Below are 15,780 nucleotides of genomic sequence, written 5' to 3'. Positions count from 1 at the left end.
CTGCTTTCAAAGTAAATTTTATACTGGATGTTTTTAGTTAAATATGAATCTTTTAGGCTTTAGCATCTGATAATGATAGACTGGTTAATTTTGACCAGCCCACCCACTGAGAATAACTAGGTAAGTTAGATTTAAAAAAAAAAAAAAAAAAAGTCTGCTTGAAGTAGAGTGCTAAACAAGCCGGTGAAGAATTTACCAGGCCAGGATCTGGGCTAAACCAGAGGTTGAGGCAGGAGCCCAGGGTTGGGGCAGTTATTAGCTGGACCTAGAGAAGGTAGCTCAGAGGGTAGAGACTGAATGGGGTTTTTGATAACTTCAAGGAGCTAAGAGAATAAAAGATTTGGTGTCCAAAGCAGCTGTGAACCCCTCCTTACTGTGGTTTGGGACCTCAAAAGGCAGCACCCTAGGAGGAAGGATGGGCTGGATATAAAACAGGCCTTCTTGAAATTGTCACTCAGCCACAGACATTTAGATCTCTGAAACAGTTTAAGGTGACCCTAGAGTGCTTCTGTCCCTAGGCATCTCCAAAGTTCTAAGCCTTCCAGGAACCTGGAAGAAGCAAACTTAATTTTTTTCCAGAGGGAAAAAAACCCCACTGTTCTGGGGCTTGAGTTATTTCTTCAAATAATTTTTGCAAATACAGTGCCTGATACCCACTCAGAAAGTGACCCCTGACACACAAGAAGATAAGCAACAAAAATGCGAAAAAGCAGAAGCGACAGAAGATAGACACAGATACATGGCAAATCTAGATATTGGGCAAATACCATGCTCCAACTTTGCAATAGCTGTGTTCACTATGGTCAGGGAGGTAAAAGATAAGATTGAGCACTTCAAGAAAGAATTGAAAACTATATAAAAAATGAAATGAGGGGAAATTATAATATTGAAAAGTAAAATAAATTAAGGCCTTAAAGATTAAGAGATAATTAAGAAAGCTTGGATATAGGACAGAAGAAAATGTTTAGAATAAAGCACGGGCAAATGATGGAAAATATAGAGGGAAGATAAGAGAAAGAGGATGCAGTGAGAAAGTTTAATATGAGTATTTTTGGAATCCCTGGAGGAGAAGAAAAGAGTATGAATGAGCAGAAGCAATATTTGAAGATAAATTAACCAAATGTGAGGAAGGCCATGTATTTATGAAGTCAGAGAATCTCAAGCAAGATAATAAAAAGGTTAGTAAAAAAATATTTACCTATGTTGAAAGCTAAAGACAAAGAGGAAGTCTGAAAGCAGTCAGAGAAAAAAAGAAAGATTATTTAACAAGAAAAAAAGATTATCTATAAACAGCTCTGAACAGCTGATTTGTCAGCTAAAACAGTGAAAGCCGGAAGACGATAGAGTGATCCTTACAAAGAAATGACTGTTCTCCCTTGCCAAACCAAAATCTGTATCCAGAGTGAAGATGACATAAAGATATTTCAAATCAATAAAAATTGAGAGAATTTGTCATTGACAGACCAGCACCAAGGAAATACTAAATGTTCTTCAGGCAGATGGAAAATGATCTCAGTTGGAGTTGAGCAGATAAGGAAGAAATGAAAGACAACAGTAAATACGTGGGTAAATCTAAATGAACAGTGACTGTATGTAACAACAGTAGCCTTTTCAGTTTTACATATATGTGTAATTATGATGGCATTTAAGTCTGGTTGGGGGATAAATGGAATTAAAATATTTCTGTAGTCCTTGGGTTGCCTGGGCATTGGTAAAATGACTAACACTGGATTTGTTAAGTTGCAGACCTATGTTTTAATCTCGAGAGAACTATTAAAAGTATATATTGATATATTAATAGAGTATATATTTTCCAAGCTACTAGAGAGAGAATAATGAAATGATCAGAAGTTACCATTTCCAAAGAAGGCAGGAAAGGAGAGAAAAAGGATCATAGTGCTTATTAAGTACACATTGTACTTAATAAATGATAGATTTAAGGTTTCTCCTGCTATCTGAAGGTTCACCTTACACCACTTCTGCTTTTCAAAAGACTTAAGTTAGTACCTGTCTTTGCTAGCTGAAAAAGCTGAAGAGGATTTTTACTTTTATGAAGTGATCATTGCTTCTTTGCTTTATGCCATCTTGGCTTGTGAACACAGGTTTCATAGGAAGGCTTTCAGATAGTGGGGGGATCCTTGCAGGTCCATTAAATGTAATTGCATAAAATGGCCTAATTAAAAGATACAAATTGTCCAACTGGATACAAATAATTAAACTCAATTATTTGGTGTTTATAAAGATGCAGCAAAATTGAATTGTTCTTAAAAGAATTTTGTTTCTGTTTTTTTTAATTAAGATAAAACATTATATTGATTTCAGGTGTACAATGTAACGATTCAGTAGTTATATATATTTTGAAGTGATCACCAAGATAAGTCTAGCTGACATGTGTCACCATACGTGCTTACAAAATTTTTGTGTTTGTGATGAGAACTTTTTCCCCCAAAGATTTAGATGCCTCTATTTTATCCTTTATTGATACTGCCTATTAGGATATGAATCTCTGAGGCATTTGGTGATCAGTATTTTTATCTTATTTTATTTTAAATTAATACATACAATATTATATTAGTTGTAGGTATACAACATAACGATCTACACATTACAAAATGCTCACCATGATAAGTGTAGTTACCATCTGTCACCATACAAAGTTATTATAGTATTATTGACTATATTCTGTATGCTGTATTTTTCATCCTTCTGGTTTATTTTATAATTGTAAGTTTGTAGCTCTTAATTCCCTTCGCCGATTTTGCCCATCCCGCTGCCTTCCTCACCTGGCAACTACCAGTTCTCTATATTTATGAATTTGTTTATTTGTTTTGTTTTGTTTTTTAGATTCCACATATAAATGGGTGATGAGAACTTTTAAGATGTAATTGTTTTGTTTGCTTTTTTTTTTTGAATGTTTATTTATTTTTGAAAGAGGGAGAGAGAGAAAAAGCACAAGTGGGGTAGGGGCAGAGAAAGGGAGAGAGAATCCCAAGCAGGCTCCGTGCTTTCAGCGTGGAGCCCGATGTGGGGCTCAGACCCACGAACCATGAGAACATGATCTGAGCTGAAGTTGGATGCTTAACTAACTAAGCCACCCAGGCGCCCCTGTTTACTTTGTTTTTTAACTTACTATATTGTGATTATTACCTCCTGTTCCCCATTCTCCCTCTCCCTCCTCACTAATTAATAGATGAAATTCTAACTGGTTATGGAGAGATGTAGAGAGAGACTGATGGGTATTGATGGAGGTGAAGGCTGATAACTAGCTGTGGCTGGTATGAAGCCATTGAAAAATGGTTGGGATAATGCCCTTACTCTGGTTGCTGGAACTGATTTCTTTGAAGTGGGGTAAATGGTAAAGCAGGTTCAAGCCTCCTACTGTCTTTCCATCTAACATGACTATTCTGCACTTTGATTTCTATAACTTTTTCTTGAAGTCTTACTGATTTTTGTTCAATATTCTTAGTTTCCAAGGTTTTTACAACCTTGTATCTCTTAATTTTTTCATGAGTTTTTTTTAAATAAAAGATGTTGGGGAGAATAAGTCAAACAGAGCAAGTTTTCATGTAAATCTAGAAATTTTAGAAAGGTTCTGTTTTCCATTTTTTGTCAGCGTTATGGATTTTTAAGTAATTAGATGTTTGATTTCCTGAGAAGTGGGGTATTACCATATACAGTTGAGAACTTGTTTTTACGGGTAAGTGCAAAGGTTATTTCCTATTTTAAGGTTTCAAGGATATTGTTTCAATGCCAATAATGAAAAATACTACACCTTTTGGCTTCTAGGTTGTAATGTTGCGTCAACAAGTAGAAGAACATGAAAAAGTTAAACAAGAGATGGCCATGGACTATAAGCAGGAGTTAAAGAAACTACATGAAGAAGTAAGATTTTAATTATATTATATGTTGCATAATTCTCTCTTTAACCCTTAGAATTTTGTTAACGGGCCTGTTTGGACTTCATAAAACGAGAAGTGTATATATTCTCTGGGAGGTATAGGGTTAGAAATTTATTTCTTTGTTTTTAAATTCAGGCATAGAGTCTTGTCTAATTATATGTTTGGTGCTATCTAAACAGGGATTCTAAAATGTGTTTCTCAGTTGAGTACCTGAAAGAAATAAAGCCGTTTTTGTATAATACTATAAAATATTGATACCAAGAACTTACGTAAAAAATTTTAATGTTTGAGTTAAATCAGCTAGATTTTAAATAATGGAGAATCCAAAGTTTTCAAAAGCATTTTGGGATAAATAAGAAAAGTAAAAATTGTAGCAACTCAATGTTGCTAATTAACTCAATGTTGAGTTAAATCAGCTAGATTTTAAATAATGAAGAATCCAAAGTTTTCAAAAGCATTTTGGGATAAATAACAAAAGTAAAAATTGTAGCAACTCAATGTTATTCTCCAGATTAGGAAAAAACAACAACAACCTGCTTTTATTTGTATTTAATTCCAAAGCATTCCTCTCCTGCTTACTGAGTATCAGTGTTCCACAGGAGAATGACTCAAGAACCACAGGTCTAGAGAAAAGAAAAAAGAATTTTTATTTACTGCTTTTATCATGGGTGTGGTTTATGGGGTCCTTAAGTGCAAGGCTATTGTAATAAAAATTAAAGTTTTGTTTAAAAAATATTTTTCCCTTGATTTTTTCTTTGATGCAATATCTTTCTGTTCTAGTGTTTATTTTTTATATGCAAGTTTGAGTCATTTGTATTTAATTTGCAAATCTAACACGCTCAGTCTATTTTCAATAGTCCTGTTTAGCACTGCTCTTGCTTTCATAATACCAATTTGTTCCACCATGACTGTTTACAAATTCTTAAATTTTAAGTCTAGAAATAACTGTGTCTACAGTTAGGCAGACTGAAAAGAAGCTATGAAAGACTACAGAAAAAGCATATAAGAGACTTCAGAGGAAACACCAAAAATCACAGGGAAGATCGATCTGAAATTGAGAGGTTAACTGGAAAAATAGAGGTATGTTCATGGTAATAATTTCTTCATAGTGGTTGGCAGACTTCCTGTAGGAAGGTGCTCTTTCTAGAAATGGTACTAGTTCTGAACCTGGTTTTCTGCCGTCTCCAGGACTGGCGTGGAGCTATTTCAGAGGTACATCCTGTCATCACCTGGTCTTCTGTGGTTAATGGGGTTATTACCTATCAGTAGTTTCCAGTGGGGCACTACCACCCTTTGAGGGCATTTGGAAATGTATGGACACATTACTTTAGTTGTCCAAATGACTGGGAGTGAAACTGGTGTTTAGGGGACAGGGACTAGGGATTCTAAACATGCCCAGGGCCACACTACACAGGAAGGGTTACTGTCCCCAAAATGCCAATATTGAGAAACATTGACCACCAGTCACTACCAGTCCTCCATGGGCAGTGTCCTTGTCTTATTTACCACCTAATAGAATAGGGGTTAGTAAATGTTGAAAGTACTTGGCTTTTTGTACAGAGTACTGTGCATATCAGATTGCTTATCCTCAGTTCCCATTTAGATGTAGTAAGCCATTTACTCCCTTCTTTGCTAACTTTCTTTTTATTAAGGCAGAGTAACTCTGGTTATTGTGTATGTTGATTCCCAGAGGACCTAAGGGAGGTGGTGAGTTAACACTGCCAAGAGTGAAGGAAGAAACAGCATGAGGCTGTCACTCTTTTCCGTGGTATCTGCCTCTCCCCTCCTCTGTCTATGCCATTGGTCCTCCAGTGTACCAAGAATCACCAGAGTCCTCTTTAGGCTGTCAGAGATTCTGCTCCAGTAGTATGATGTGGGGCCTAGGAATCTGCATTTTATCTAGCTCCCCTGGGTGTTTGTAATTTGAGAAGTATTGTTCAGCATCTCCCTATGATTAGTTACAATTTTCTCAGAGCATCTGTCACCCACAAATACCATTATTACTATTTAGAATTGTAATTTCTATATTTAGTGTTCTTTTACATCATAATATTTTTATACATTCGAGGAGCCTAGACTCAGAGGACTATGCAGATACTGCTTCCTTTCTAGGCATCTTCAGCGATACCTGAGGTTTTCTCCCCAGACTCCTCATCTTCCTCTTGTTCCTCATTACCACTTCCTGGCCATTCTCTTTTCTACCTTAAGACCCCATCTTTGATCTTCATGTCTTCAGCCTGTATCCCCTACCAATATACATACAACCAAAGTCGTCATCTTCTGATCCTTGGGTTATTTCCCTAGCTTAGAGGTTTCAGCTTCCAGGACACTGTCACTGTCTCCAACAATACACTTACCATAATTCTTAAAGGTTTCAGTATCTACAAGGATGATACTTATATGACTCTGGTCTTTGAATTCCTTGTTGTTCTTTCCTCCATGGACATATTGATCTCCTCCTTATCTCATCCACCCATTCCCGCTACTGTTCCTTAGGTATCGTCATGACCAAACTTGCAACCCTCCTGGAATCACATTTTTAAGCATTTCATTCTTTGACTACCATCCTTCTCTTTTTAGCTCACTTCCTCTAGTCCCTTGACTCTCAATAGTCACTTGATCCCATCCCCAAGTGATTGAACTCTGCCACCTTTTCACTGCTGCATACCTATCTCATGCCTTCATGTGTCAGTCATTACCCAGCTTCAATTCCATGGTAACATTCCTTATATTCCCCTTCAGCTCCTGTGTCCCTCTCTTACTTCATATTTGCTTGGCAAAACCATAACTGTAGTTAAATCCAGCTTTCTGCCCAGTCTCTACTTGCCATGTGTGGTAGACCGTGGCTGGAGAAAAACGTAATCATGCTGACTGGCCTCATTTTAAATTCATGGTCACTTCCTCAAATAAGTCCCAATGCTACCCAGAAACATACTATATTTCCCTTCACTCTGCTACTTTCCATAATGACTATTTCATACTTTCTCTTTTCTCAAACTTTCGACACTTTTTTCCACATTCTTATATTTGGGTGATGATCTTGCTTTCCATTCCATTGAGAAAATAGAAGCAATAAGAAGAGATTTTCACAGACTTCTGACACTGTATCTTCCCACCTATTTGCATCTGTGCCCATATACTTTGCCTTCTTGCTGGTGGAACTGCCCATACTCTCCCCGATCCTTACCCAAGACATGGCTCCAGCGATTCTTCTCTCTTCTGCATCCTCCCTTCCTTCATACTGGATATTTCCAACACCATCCAGATTTCTCCCCTCTTAAATCCTCTTTTGACCTCTCTTTCTCTGGATGCTGCCCCATTTTTTTCTTCATTTTTTAAAAATGTTTGTTTTTGAGAGAGAGGGCAAGCAGGGTAGGGGCAGAGACAGAGGGAGACACAGAATCTGAAGCAGGCTTCAGGCTCTGCAGCTGTAAGCACAGAGCCCAACGCGGGGCTCGAACTTTTGAAATCATCTGTGACCTGAGCTGAAATCAGATGCTTAACTGACTGAGCCACCCAGGCACGCATTTTCCTTCATTTTATAACTAAACTACTTTAGGCATCTGTACTGGTCTCCAATTCCTCATTGTCCATTTTTCTTGCACTCGCTCAATAAGGCTTTTGCCCCCTCAACTCTGCAGAAGCTATTTACTTGGAGGTCACCAATGACTTGTACCTGAAAATAGTTCCTTGATTTGACTTAGAGAACAGCCATACTTTCCTGGGCTTTCTCCTACCTTGTTAACCAGTCCTCTCAATCTCTTTTGATCCCCAACCTTTTACCATTGGAATACCCTAGGGTAGTGTCATTGGACCTCTTCTTTTTTCTATCCATGCTCCCTCCCTTGGTGATATCATCCAGTCTTGTAGTTTTTAGCACTGTATATATGTTGATAATTCCCACTTTTATATATCCAGCCTTGACCTGTCCTTTTTGCTACAGAATAATTTTTCCAACTGCCTGTTTCAGCTGTTTCACATCTCCACCTTGATACCTAAAGCTGTGTCACACTTCATACTGGTTTTCTCTTCCCCATCTACCAACACCATTCCTGTTTCAGTTAATGGCAACTCCATTCCTCAACTTCTCAAGCCTAAAACCTTGGAGTCACCCTCGACTTCTCTTTTCTCCACACAGTAGCCAGAATGATTCTGTTGTAATTATGTCAAATCATGTCCTCTCCTCTACAAAAAACCTTCTAGTAGCTTCTCTCAAAAGCTGAAGTGATCCTGATGACCTACACAGTCTTGCTCCTTGTTAACTGACCTTTCTCTACCTACTTTTCCTTTTACTCCATTCAAGCCATACCTTGTTGCTTGCCCTTAAACATACCAGGACATTTCTACCAGTTCAACCTTTGTACTTGCCTTTCCATCTTCCCAGAATAGTATGACTTCATCCCTATCTCCCTGGGAATTTAAATGTTACTCAGTCTGGCCATCCTTTTTTTAAAATTGCAACTCCCAACTCTGAGCACTGTGTGCTCCATTTTCTCTAAAATAGGTATTATCATGTAATGTATTATATAGTGAATGTGTTGTCTATTGCCAATTGAATGGGGCTAGGATTTTGTTTGTTTTTGTTAACTGTTGTATCCCCAATCCCTAGAATAGCCCCTGGCATATATAGGAGAATGAATGAATGAGTGAATGAATGATTATCAGAAAGCTGGTTAACTGTGATTACCCCCAAGTTAGCATGAGACTTCTGGAGTTGAGGGTCCTAGATAACAGTGATAGAAATCCCTTTGATTTTCATAACTCATAATTTCATATTTTATATGATCATAAATCATATTTTCATAATCATATTTTCATAAATATTGGGCTCATCTTCTTTGTTGTTCATGCAACTTGTAGTGACCCATCATTAATTTTGACTGTTCCACTTTGGGTTACAAATATCTGTTAAAATTTAGTACAGATCTCCCATTGTTATTCAAGTTCTTGCAGTTGTTCTGTTGAGACGGTAAAAATCTGGATATCAAAGGGTATTCTGCTTTAGGAATCTATTTGGTTCCTGAATTTCAGATACTGAGAAGAATTGGGCTACAGAGGGACTCGCCTGAAAATTTATTTGATCTGTTCAGTTTCTGTGTTTGGATATCAAGAATTGGTAGCAGGATCTCCTCATAATCATATTTTGAAATTTTAGTTCTCTTCAGATCAGTTTTCTGAAGAACATCACAAAAAATGATAACAACCTTTAGGTGGCAGCAAATCTGTGAAAACCATCGTGGACCCAGTATTCAGCATCTGTGCTTCATACTCTTCACCATTAGGGTGTTAAATTTAGAGAGACAGATCTCCAGAGGCTCAGTATGTCAGGAATTTAGTGTTGCTCTCCAGTTCTATCAGCTAAGTGAGTAATGGAGCTCCTGCTGGGGAGTAAGGTGTGTGTATACCCAGGGACGAGGGGAAAAATTAAAGTAAGAATGAATCTGGGAAGCATGACAGTAAGGAGAAGCACTTAGAAGTTAAGTACCTTAATTGCCTCTTCAGGAATTTCGTCAGAAATCACTGGACTGGGAGAAGCAACGCCTGATTTATCAGCAACAGGTATCTTCTCTGGAAGCACAGAGGAAGGCTTTGGCAGAACAATCAGAGATAATTCAGGTAGGTTTAAACCATTTTAAAAAAAGAGGCGGAGAAGTCTTGATGACATTGGCACTAGCTGAACGCAGTACACGGGTGCTCTCTCATATCTGCTCACGTCTTTGTGCCACATGCTCCTTTGCCTGCTTCCTCCCTCCCTTGTGCTCTCTTGCCCTCTCACTCTGTGGCTGTCTGGTTCTCCTGCTCACTACATGCTCACGTTCACATCATTCTCCTAATCTTGGTCTTCCCTTTTTCTCCCCCTCTGTCCTTCCCCTTCTCCCTCTCTCTACCTCTGTTCTTTCTGTTTTCTTTTCCATTTCTTTGGTGTTTGGCTGTTTCTGGCTCTTGCCTTGGCTCCACTTCTATGTCTCGCTCGGTTTCTGATAGCTGGGGTACCTTGGCTGAGATGCCTCCGCCAGGGAGCCTCAGATCTGCTGCTGTTTGCATACAGATACTAAGAGATTCATACTGCACTGATGTGCATACCAACTAAAAGTATCTTTGTGGTGACAGATACTTTTTAGAACTGCAGGAAAAACCTTTTTTTAAATGAACTGGTGGCTTAAGCAGAACTAAAAAATTGCTACCTAATTTGGGGATATTGCTTCTTAGAATACACTCATTTTGTATGCTTTTCCAATTAAAAACCAAGAACATAAAAGGAAATGAACATAGAGGGGAGTAAATATTTGTGACCATTCATTGTGTGCGAGACAGAGTCTCAGTGCTTCTTCTAGAAGCAGTTATCTGGAATATATTGTTCTGTGTTATCTCTTTCATTTGATAATCTGTCAAGGTTGGTAGTTATCTCCGTCTTACAGAATAAGGGAATTACTGGAGAAATTACAAGAGCTGAAGGAAAACCTTAAAAAAATATATTAAAAAAAAAGTCTGCATTAGTTTCTACTTTAAGTCTCAGTAATGTTTTGGCTTTTAATCATTCCCCTGAAATAACAGCTGGCTGATGAAGTACCATGAATGCTGTGCTGTGAGTAACTCTGGTCAGGTGGCACGAGGGGCCTCCAGCAACCTCAAGGAGGAAAATTATTTACTAGGCTGCAGCAAGCTATGCAGTCAGAGTGGGCCAATAAAATCCTGGATGTCTAGACCAGAGTTTTTTTTTACCTGAATGCTAAAGCACTGTGCAAACATAAATAGTTATAAGATATTGTTAAATTCTTTTTTTTTTTAATGTTTATTTATTTTTGAGGGAGACAGAGCTCCTCCAGGGGAGGAGCAGAGAGATAGGGAGACACAGAATCAGAAGAGGCTCCAGGCTCTGAGCTGGCAGCACAGAGCCTGACACAGGGCTCGAACCCACAAACTGCGAGATCATGACCTGAGCTGAAGTTGGACATTTAACCGACTGAGCCACCCAGGTGCCCCTATTATATTCTAATTGTAACCTTCAGGTTGAAAAAAAAAAAAAGGAATCACGTCCTACTTTTTAGTTCTCAATTACTCATCTGTGGAGTGTGCTTACTATTGATTGCAAATCCTTTTTTCAAATTACTATTGTGATTACTCTGCATAATTAAACCTCATTGTTGGTAAAAGTGAGATTTTTATTTACCGTAATTCAGCTAGGCTAGAAGAAGAAGCCTTTAAAAAGCCAGCACTTGTTTTCCCTACTAAGGGTGTTTGAATTATTCTTCTGATACTCTGCCTGCTTAACTCAAAAAATGTTACTGATAATATATTTCTCTTTCTTCCTTAGCAAGCCAAACAAAATTAAATCTTCATGTGATTCAGGAGCATCATTTAAAAAAAAGAAAAAAACTTTTAAATGAATTTCTGTATAGTTGTTACCCAACATTAGATGGTTACCATCATTTTGCCAGTCTTTTTTTTTTAATTGTGGTAGAAAACACTTTAAAATTTACCATGTTAATGATTTTAAAGGGTATGGTATAGTAATGTTAACTATATGCATAGAGTTGTGTAACAGGTCTCTAAAACTTTTCTCACTTACAAAACTAGGCTCTGTACCCATTGAACAACAGCTCATTTTGCTGGTCTTATTTCATCCTTCTCTACTTTTTTATCTTTGGCTGGAATATTGCAAAGCAAATTACAGAAATTGTCATATTTCCCCACAGATAAGGACTTTAAAAAATTATAATATACTAGTACTACATAGTACTAGTTGTAGTATAATATACTATGTATATGTACTGTGTAGTATAATATATATACTATGTATATGCATACATATACATATGTATATGTACATACACTATGTACATAGTACTAGTTGTAGTATAATATACTATGTATATGTATTATGTAGTATAATATACTAGTATTACATAGTACTAGACTACCTGGTTGTCTGAAGTTATGTCTTTTTACAGTTGGATGTTTAAATTGGAATCCAGTCAAGGTTGACACATTACATTTTGGCGATATGTGAATCACCATTGAACAATAAAGGGAGAAAATCTGGGTGATTGGATAAATGGATATCACATCTACACTTCCCCAAGTTTTTAAAAACTCTTGATGTAGACTTTTTTCTTATCCATTTTTTAACATTTAAAAGTGGAGTTCATAGTAACTTCTCAATCTTTGAGTCATTTATTTGTTCAAGTTCTTTCTTCTGGTCAGCTATTAAAGTTACATAATACATGTTCATTTTAGAAAAATGAGAAAATGTGGATGACATGAGAAGTAAATAAAATAACCCATAATTCTGTCCTTTAGAGAGTTAGTTACCATGATTTACATGTTGGTATAAATTTCTTCCAACTTTTACTATGCTTATCTGCAGTTATATACTGCAGTCATGTACCTTTAGTAGGAAAACATTGTTATGTGTGTGTGGGAATATGTATCCTTGGTTTTTAGATTCCACATATAAGTGAAATCATACAGTTTTTGTCTTTCTGTCTGACTTATTTCACTTAGCATAATGGCCTCTAGGTCCATTCATGTTGTCACAGTGGTAAGATTTCATTTTTTTTTTATGACAGAGTAATATTGCATTATAATAGAATATGAATATGTATGCACACACCCCACATCTTCTTTACCTGTTTATCTATTAATGGACACTTAGGTTGTTTCCATGTCTTGGCTGTTACAAGCAATGCTGCAGTGAACATAAGGGTACATACATCTCTTTGAGTTGATATTTTTGTTTTCTTCAGCTAAAGACCCAGGAGTGGAATTACTGGATCCTATGGCAATTCTATTTTTAATTTTTTGAGGAGCCCTCAGACTTTTTTCTGTAGTGGCTGCACCAATTTATATTCCCACCAGCATTGTATAACGTCTCCCTTTTCTCCACTCAGTAATACTTGTCTTTTTGATACTAGCCACTCTGACAGGTGTAATGTGATACTTCATTATGATTTTGATTTGCATTTCTCTGATGAAGAGTGATGTGTAGCGTCTTTTCATGTGCCTGTTGGCCATCTGTATGTCTTTGGAAAAATGACTATTGGTTTTTATTTTATTTTATTTTATTTTATTTTATTTTATTTTATTTTATTTTATTTTATTTTATTTTCCTCTGCCCATTTTAAAATCAGGTTTGGTTTTTTGATATTAAGTTGTGTAAGTTCTTTATATATTTTGGATTTTAACTCCTTATCATATGTATGACTTGCAAGTATCTTCTCCCATTCAGCAGATTGCCTGTTTGTTTTGTTTATGGTTTCTTTTATTGTGGAAAATGTTTTTAGCTTGATGTAATTCCATTTGTATATTTTAGCTTTTGTTGCCCTTGCCACAGGAGACTGGTCCAACAAAATATTGCTAAGACTGATGTCAGAGCTTACTGCCTGTGTTTTCTTCGAGGAGTTTTATGGTTTCACTTTTTATGTACAAGTCTTTAATCTATTTTGAATTTTTGTATGAAGTGTAAGATAGTGGTCCAGTTTCATTCTTGTGCATGTAGCTGTCTAGTTTTCCCATCATTTGTTGAAGAGACTGTTTTTCCCCTTTGTATGTTCTTGTCTCCTTTGTCATAGATTAATTGACCATATAAGCATGGGTTTGCTTCTGGTTTCTATTCTGTTCCATTGATATATGTGTCTGTTTTCATACCGGTATCTTACTGCATTAGTTACTATAGCTTCGTAGTACAGTTTGAAATTAGGGGCCATGATACCTCCTGCTTTGTTCTTCTTTCTTAAGATTGCTTTGGATACTTGGCATCTTTTGTAGTTCCATAGAAATATTAGGATTCTTTGTTATAGTTCTATGAAAAATGCCATTGATATTTTGATGGGGATTGCATTGAATTTATAGATTGCTTTGGGTAGTATAGACATTTTAATTCTTTTAATTTATGAGCATGGAATATATCTTTCTATTTATGTTGTTTTCAGTTTCTTTCATCAATGTCTTATGGTTTTCAGTGTACAGATCTTTCACCTTATTGATTAAATTTATTCCTAGGTGTTTTATTCTTTTTGATGCAGTTGTAATTGCAGTTATTTTTGCAGTGGCATTTTTCTGATAGCTCATTATTAGTGTGCACAAATACACTACTATGTTAGTATGTTAATTTTGTATCCTACAGCTTTACTGAATTCATTTATTAGTTCTAGCGGTTTTTTCTGTAGTCTTTAGGGCTTTCGTTATGTAGTGTCATGCTATCTGCAAATTGTGACAGTTTTACTTTTTCCTTTCCAATTTTGATGGCCTTTTATTTCTTTTTCTTGCCTAGTCACTGTGGCTAGGACTTCTAACACTATGTTGAATAAAAGTGGTGAGAGTGAGCATCCTTGTCTTATTCCTGATCTTAGAGGAAAAGCTTTCAGCTTTTTACTGTTGAGTAAGTAGGTTAGCTGTGGATTTGTCATTTATGCCCTTTATTATGTTGAGATATGTTTCCTGTATATCCACTTTATTAGGAGTTTTTATCATAATGGATATTGAATTGTCAAATGCTTTTTCTGCAACTATTGAGATGATCCTGTGATTTTTATCTTTCATTTTGTGGTGTCTCACATTGATTGGTTTGTGGGTATTGAACCATCCTTATGTTCCAGGAATAAATCCCATTTGATCATGATATATGATCCTTTTAACGTATTGTTGAATTCAGTTTGCTAATATTCTATTGAGGATTTTTGCATCTGTGTTCATCAGGGATGTTGACTTGTAAATTTCTCTTTTTTTGTGGTGTCTTTGGTTTTGATATTAGCGTAATTAATGCTGGCCTCTTAAAATGAATTTGGAAGCATTCCTTACTCTTCAGTATTTTGGAATAATTTGAGAAGGGTAGATACTAACTCTTGTTTAAATGTTTTGTAGAATTCACCTATAAAGCCTTCTAGTTTTGGACTTTTGTATTTTGGGAGTTTTAAAATTACTGCTTCAATTTCATTACTTGTAGTTGGTCTATCCAGATTTTCTATTTATGTGTGACTTAGTCTTGGAAGGTTGTGTGTTTCTAGGAATTTATCCATTCTAGGTTTTCCAGTTTGTTGGCATGTAATTGTTTGTGGTAGCCTTTTATGATCTTTTGTATTTTCTGTGGTGTCATTTGTAACTCTTTTATTTATTTTGTCCTTCTCTCTTTTTTGTTTTTTTTCTTATGAATATGGCTGGAGGTTTATCAGTTTGCTTATCTTTTCAAAGAACCAGTTTTTAGTTTCATTGCTCTTTTCTGTTTTAAGTCTCTATTTCATTTATTTCCTCTGACCTTTATTATTTCTTCCTTCTACTAACTTTAGGCTTTGTTCTTCTTTTCCTAGTTCCTTTATGCGTAAAGTTAGATTGTTCATTTGAGATTTTTGTTTCTTGACTTAGGCCTCTATCTTTAAGAACTTCCCTCTTAAAACTACTTTTGATACATTGTTTCCATTTTCATTTGTTTCAAGGTATTTTTTTCTTTCAATTTTGTTGTTGTTGTTGTTGACCTATTAGTTGTTTATAGCGTGTTGTTTAGTCTCCAGGTGTTTGTGTTTTTTCCAATTTTCTTCTTGCAGTCAATTTCTATTTTCATATTATTGGGGTCAGAAAAGATGCTTCATATGATTTCAATCTTATTGAATTTATTGTGGTTTGTTTTGTGGTTTAACATGTGGTCTGTCCTGGAGAATGTTCCATGTACACTCGAGAAGAGTGTATTTTGCAGTTTTTGGATGACATGTTTCGTTTATGTCTGTTAAACCCATCTGGTCTAATGTGTCCTTTAAAGCCAGTGTTTACTTACTGGTTTTCTGTCTGGCTAGTCTATTCATTCAGGTAGGGTGTTAAAGTCATCTACTATTTATTATATTACTGTCACTTCTCTCTTTATGTCATTTAATCTTTTCCTTATTATGTA

The 15,780-nt window shown here is 36.1% G+C and overlaps 1 protein-coding gene across 8 annotated transcripts in view; it reads left to right on the top strand.

Annotated features, from left to right (window-relative positions):
- Positions 1–15,780, top strand: part of CEP63 (centrosomal protein 63) — a 66,420-nt gene that overhangs the window by 17,719 nt on the left and 32,921 nt on the right. For all 8 annotated transcript variants that reach the window (XR_008297981.1, XR_008297983.1, XR_008297982.1 and 5 more), the window contains 3 exons: positions 3,787–3,882; positions 4,857–4,979; positions 9,402–9,515. Coding sequence is in view for 3 of the 8 variants with exons in the window: in XM_053221424.1 (XP_053077399.1) it covers positions 3,787–3,882; positions 4,857–4,979; positions 9,402–9,515 (333 nt within the window). In the remaining 5 variants the exon portion in view is untranslated. The remainder of the gene's footprint in view (positions 1–3,786; positions 3,883–4,856; positions 4,980–9,401; positions 9,516–15,780) is intronic.

This window comes from Acinonyx jubatus, chromosome C2 (assembly GCF_027475565.1).
Source record: "Acinonyx jubatus isolate Ajub_Pintada_27869175 chromosome C2, VMU_Ajub_asm_v1.0, whole genome shotgun sequence".
Lineage (NCBI taxonomy): Eukaryota > Metazoa > Chordata > Mammalia > Carnivora > Felidae > Acinonyx > Acinonyx jubatus.
Note: the sequence above shows the minus strand (reverse complement) of the source record. Positions and strands in the feature narration are given on the sequence as shown.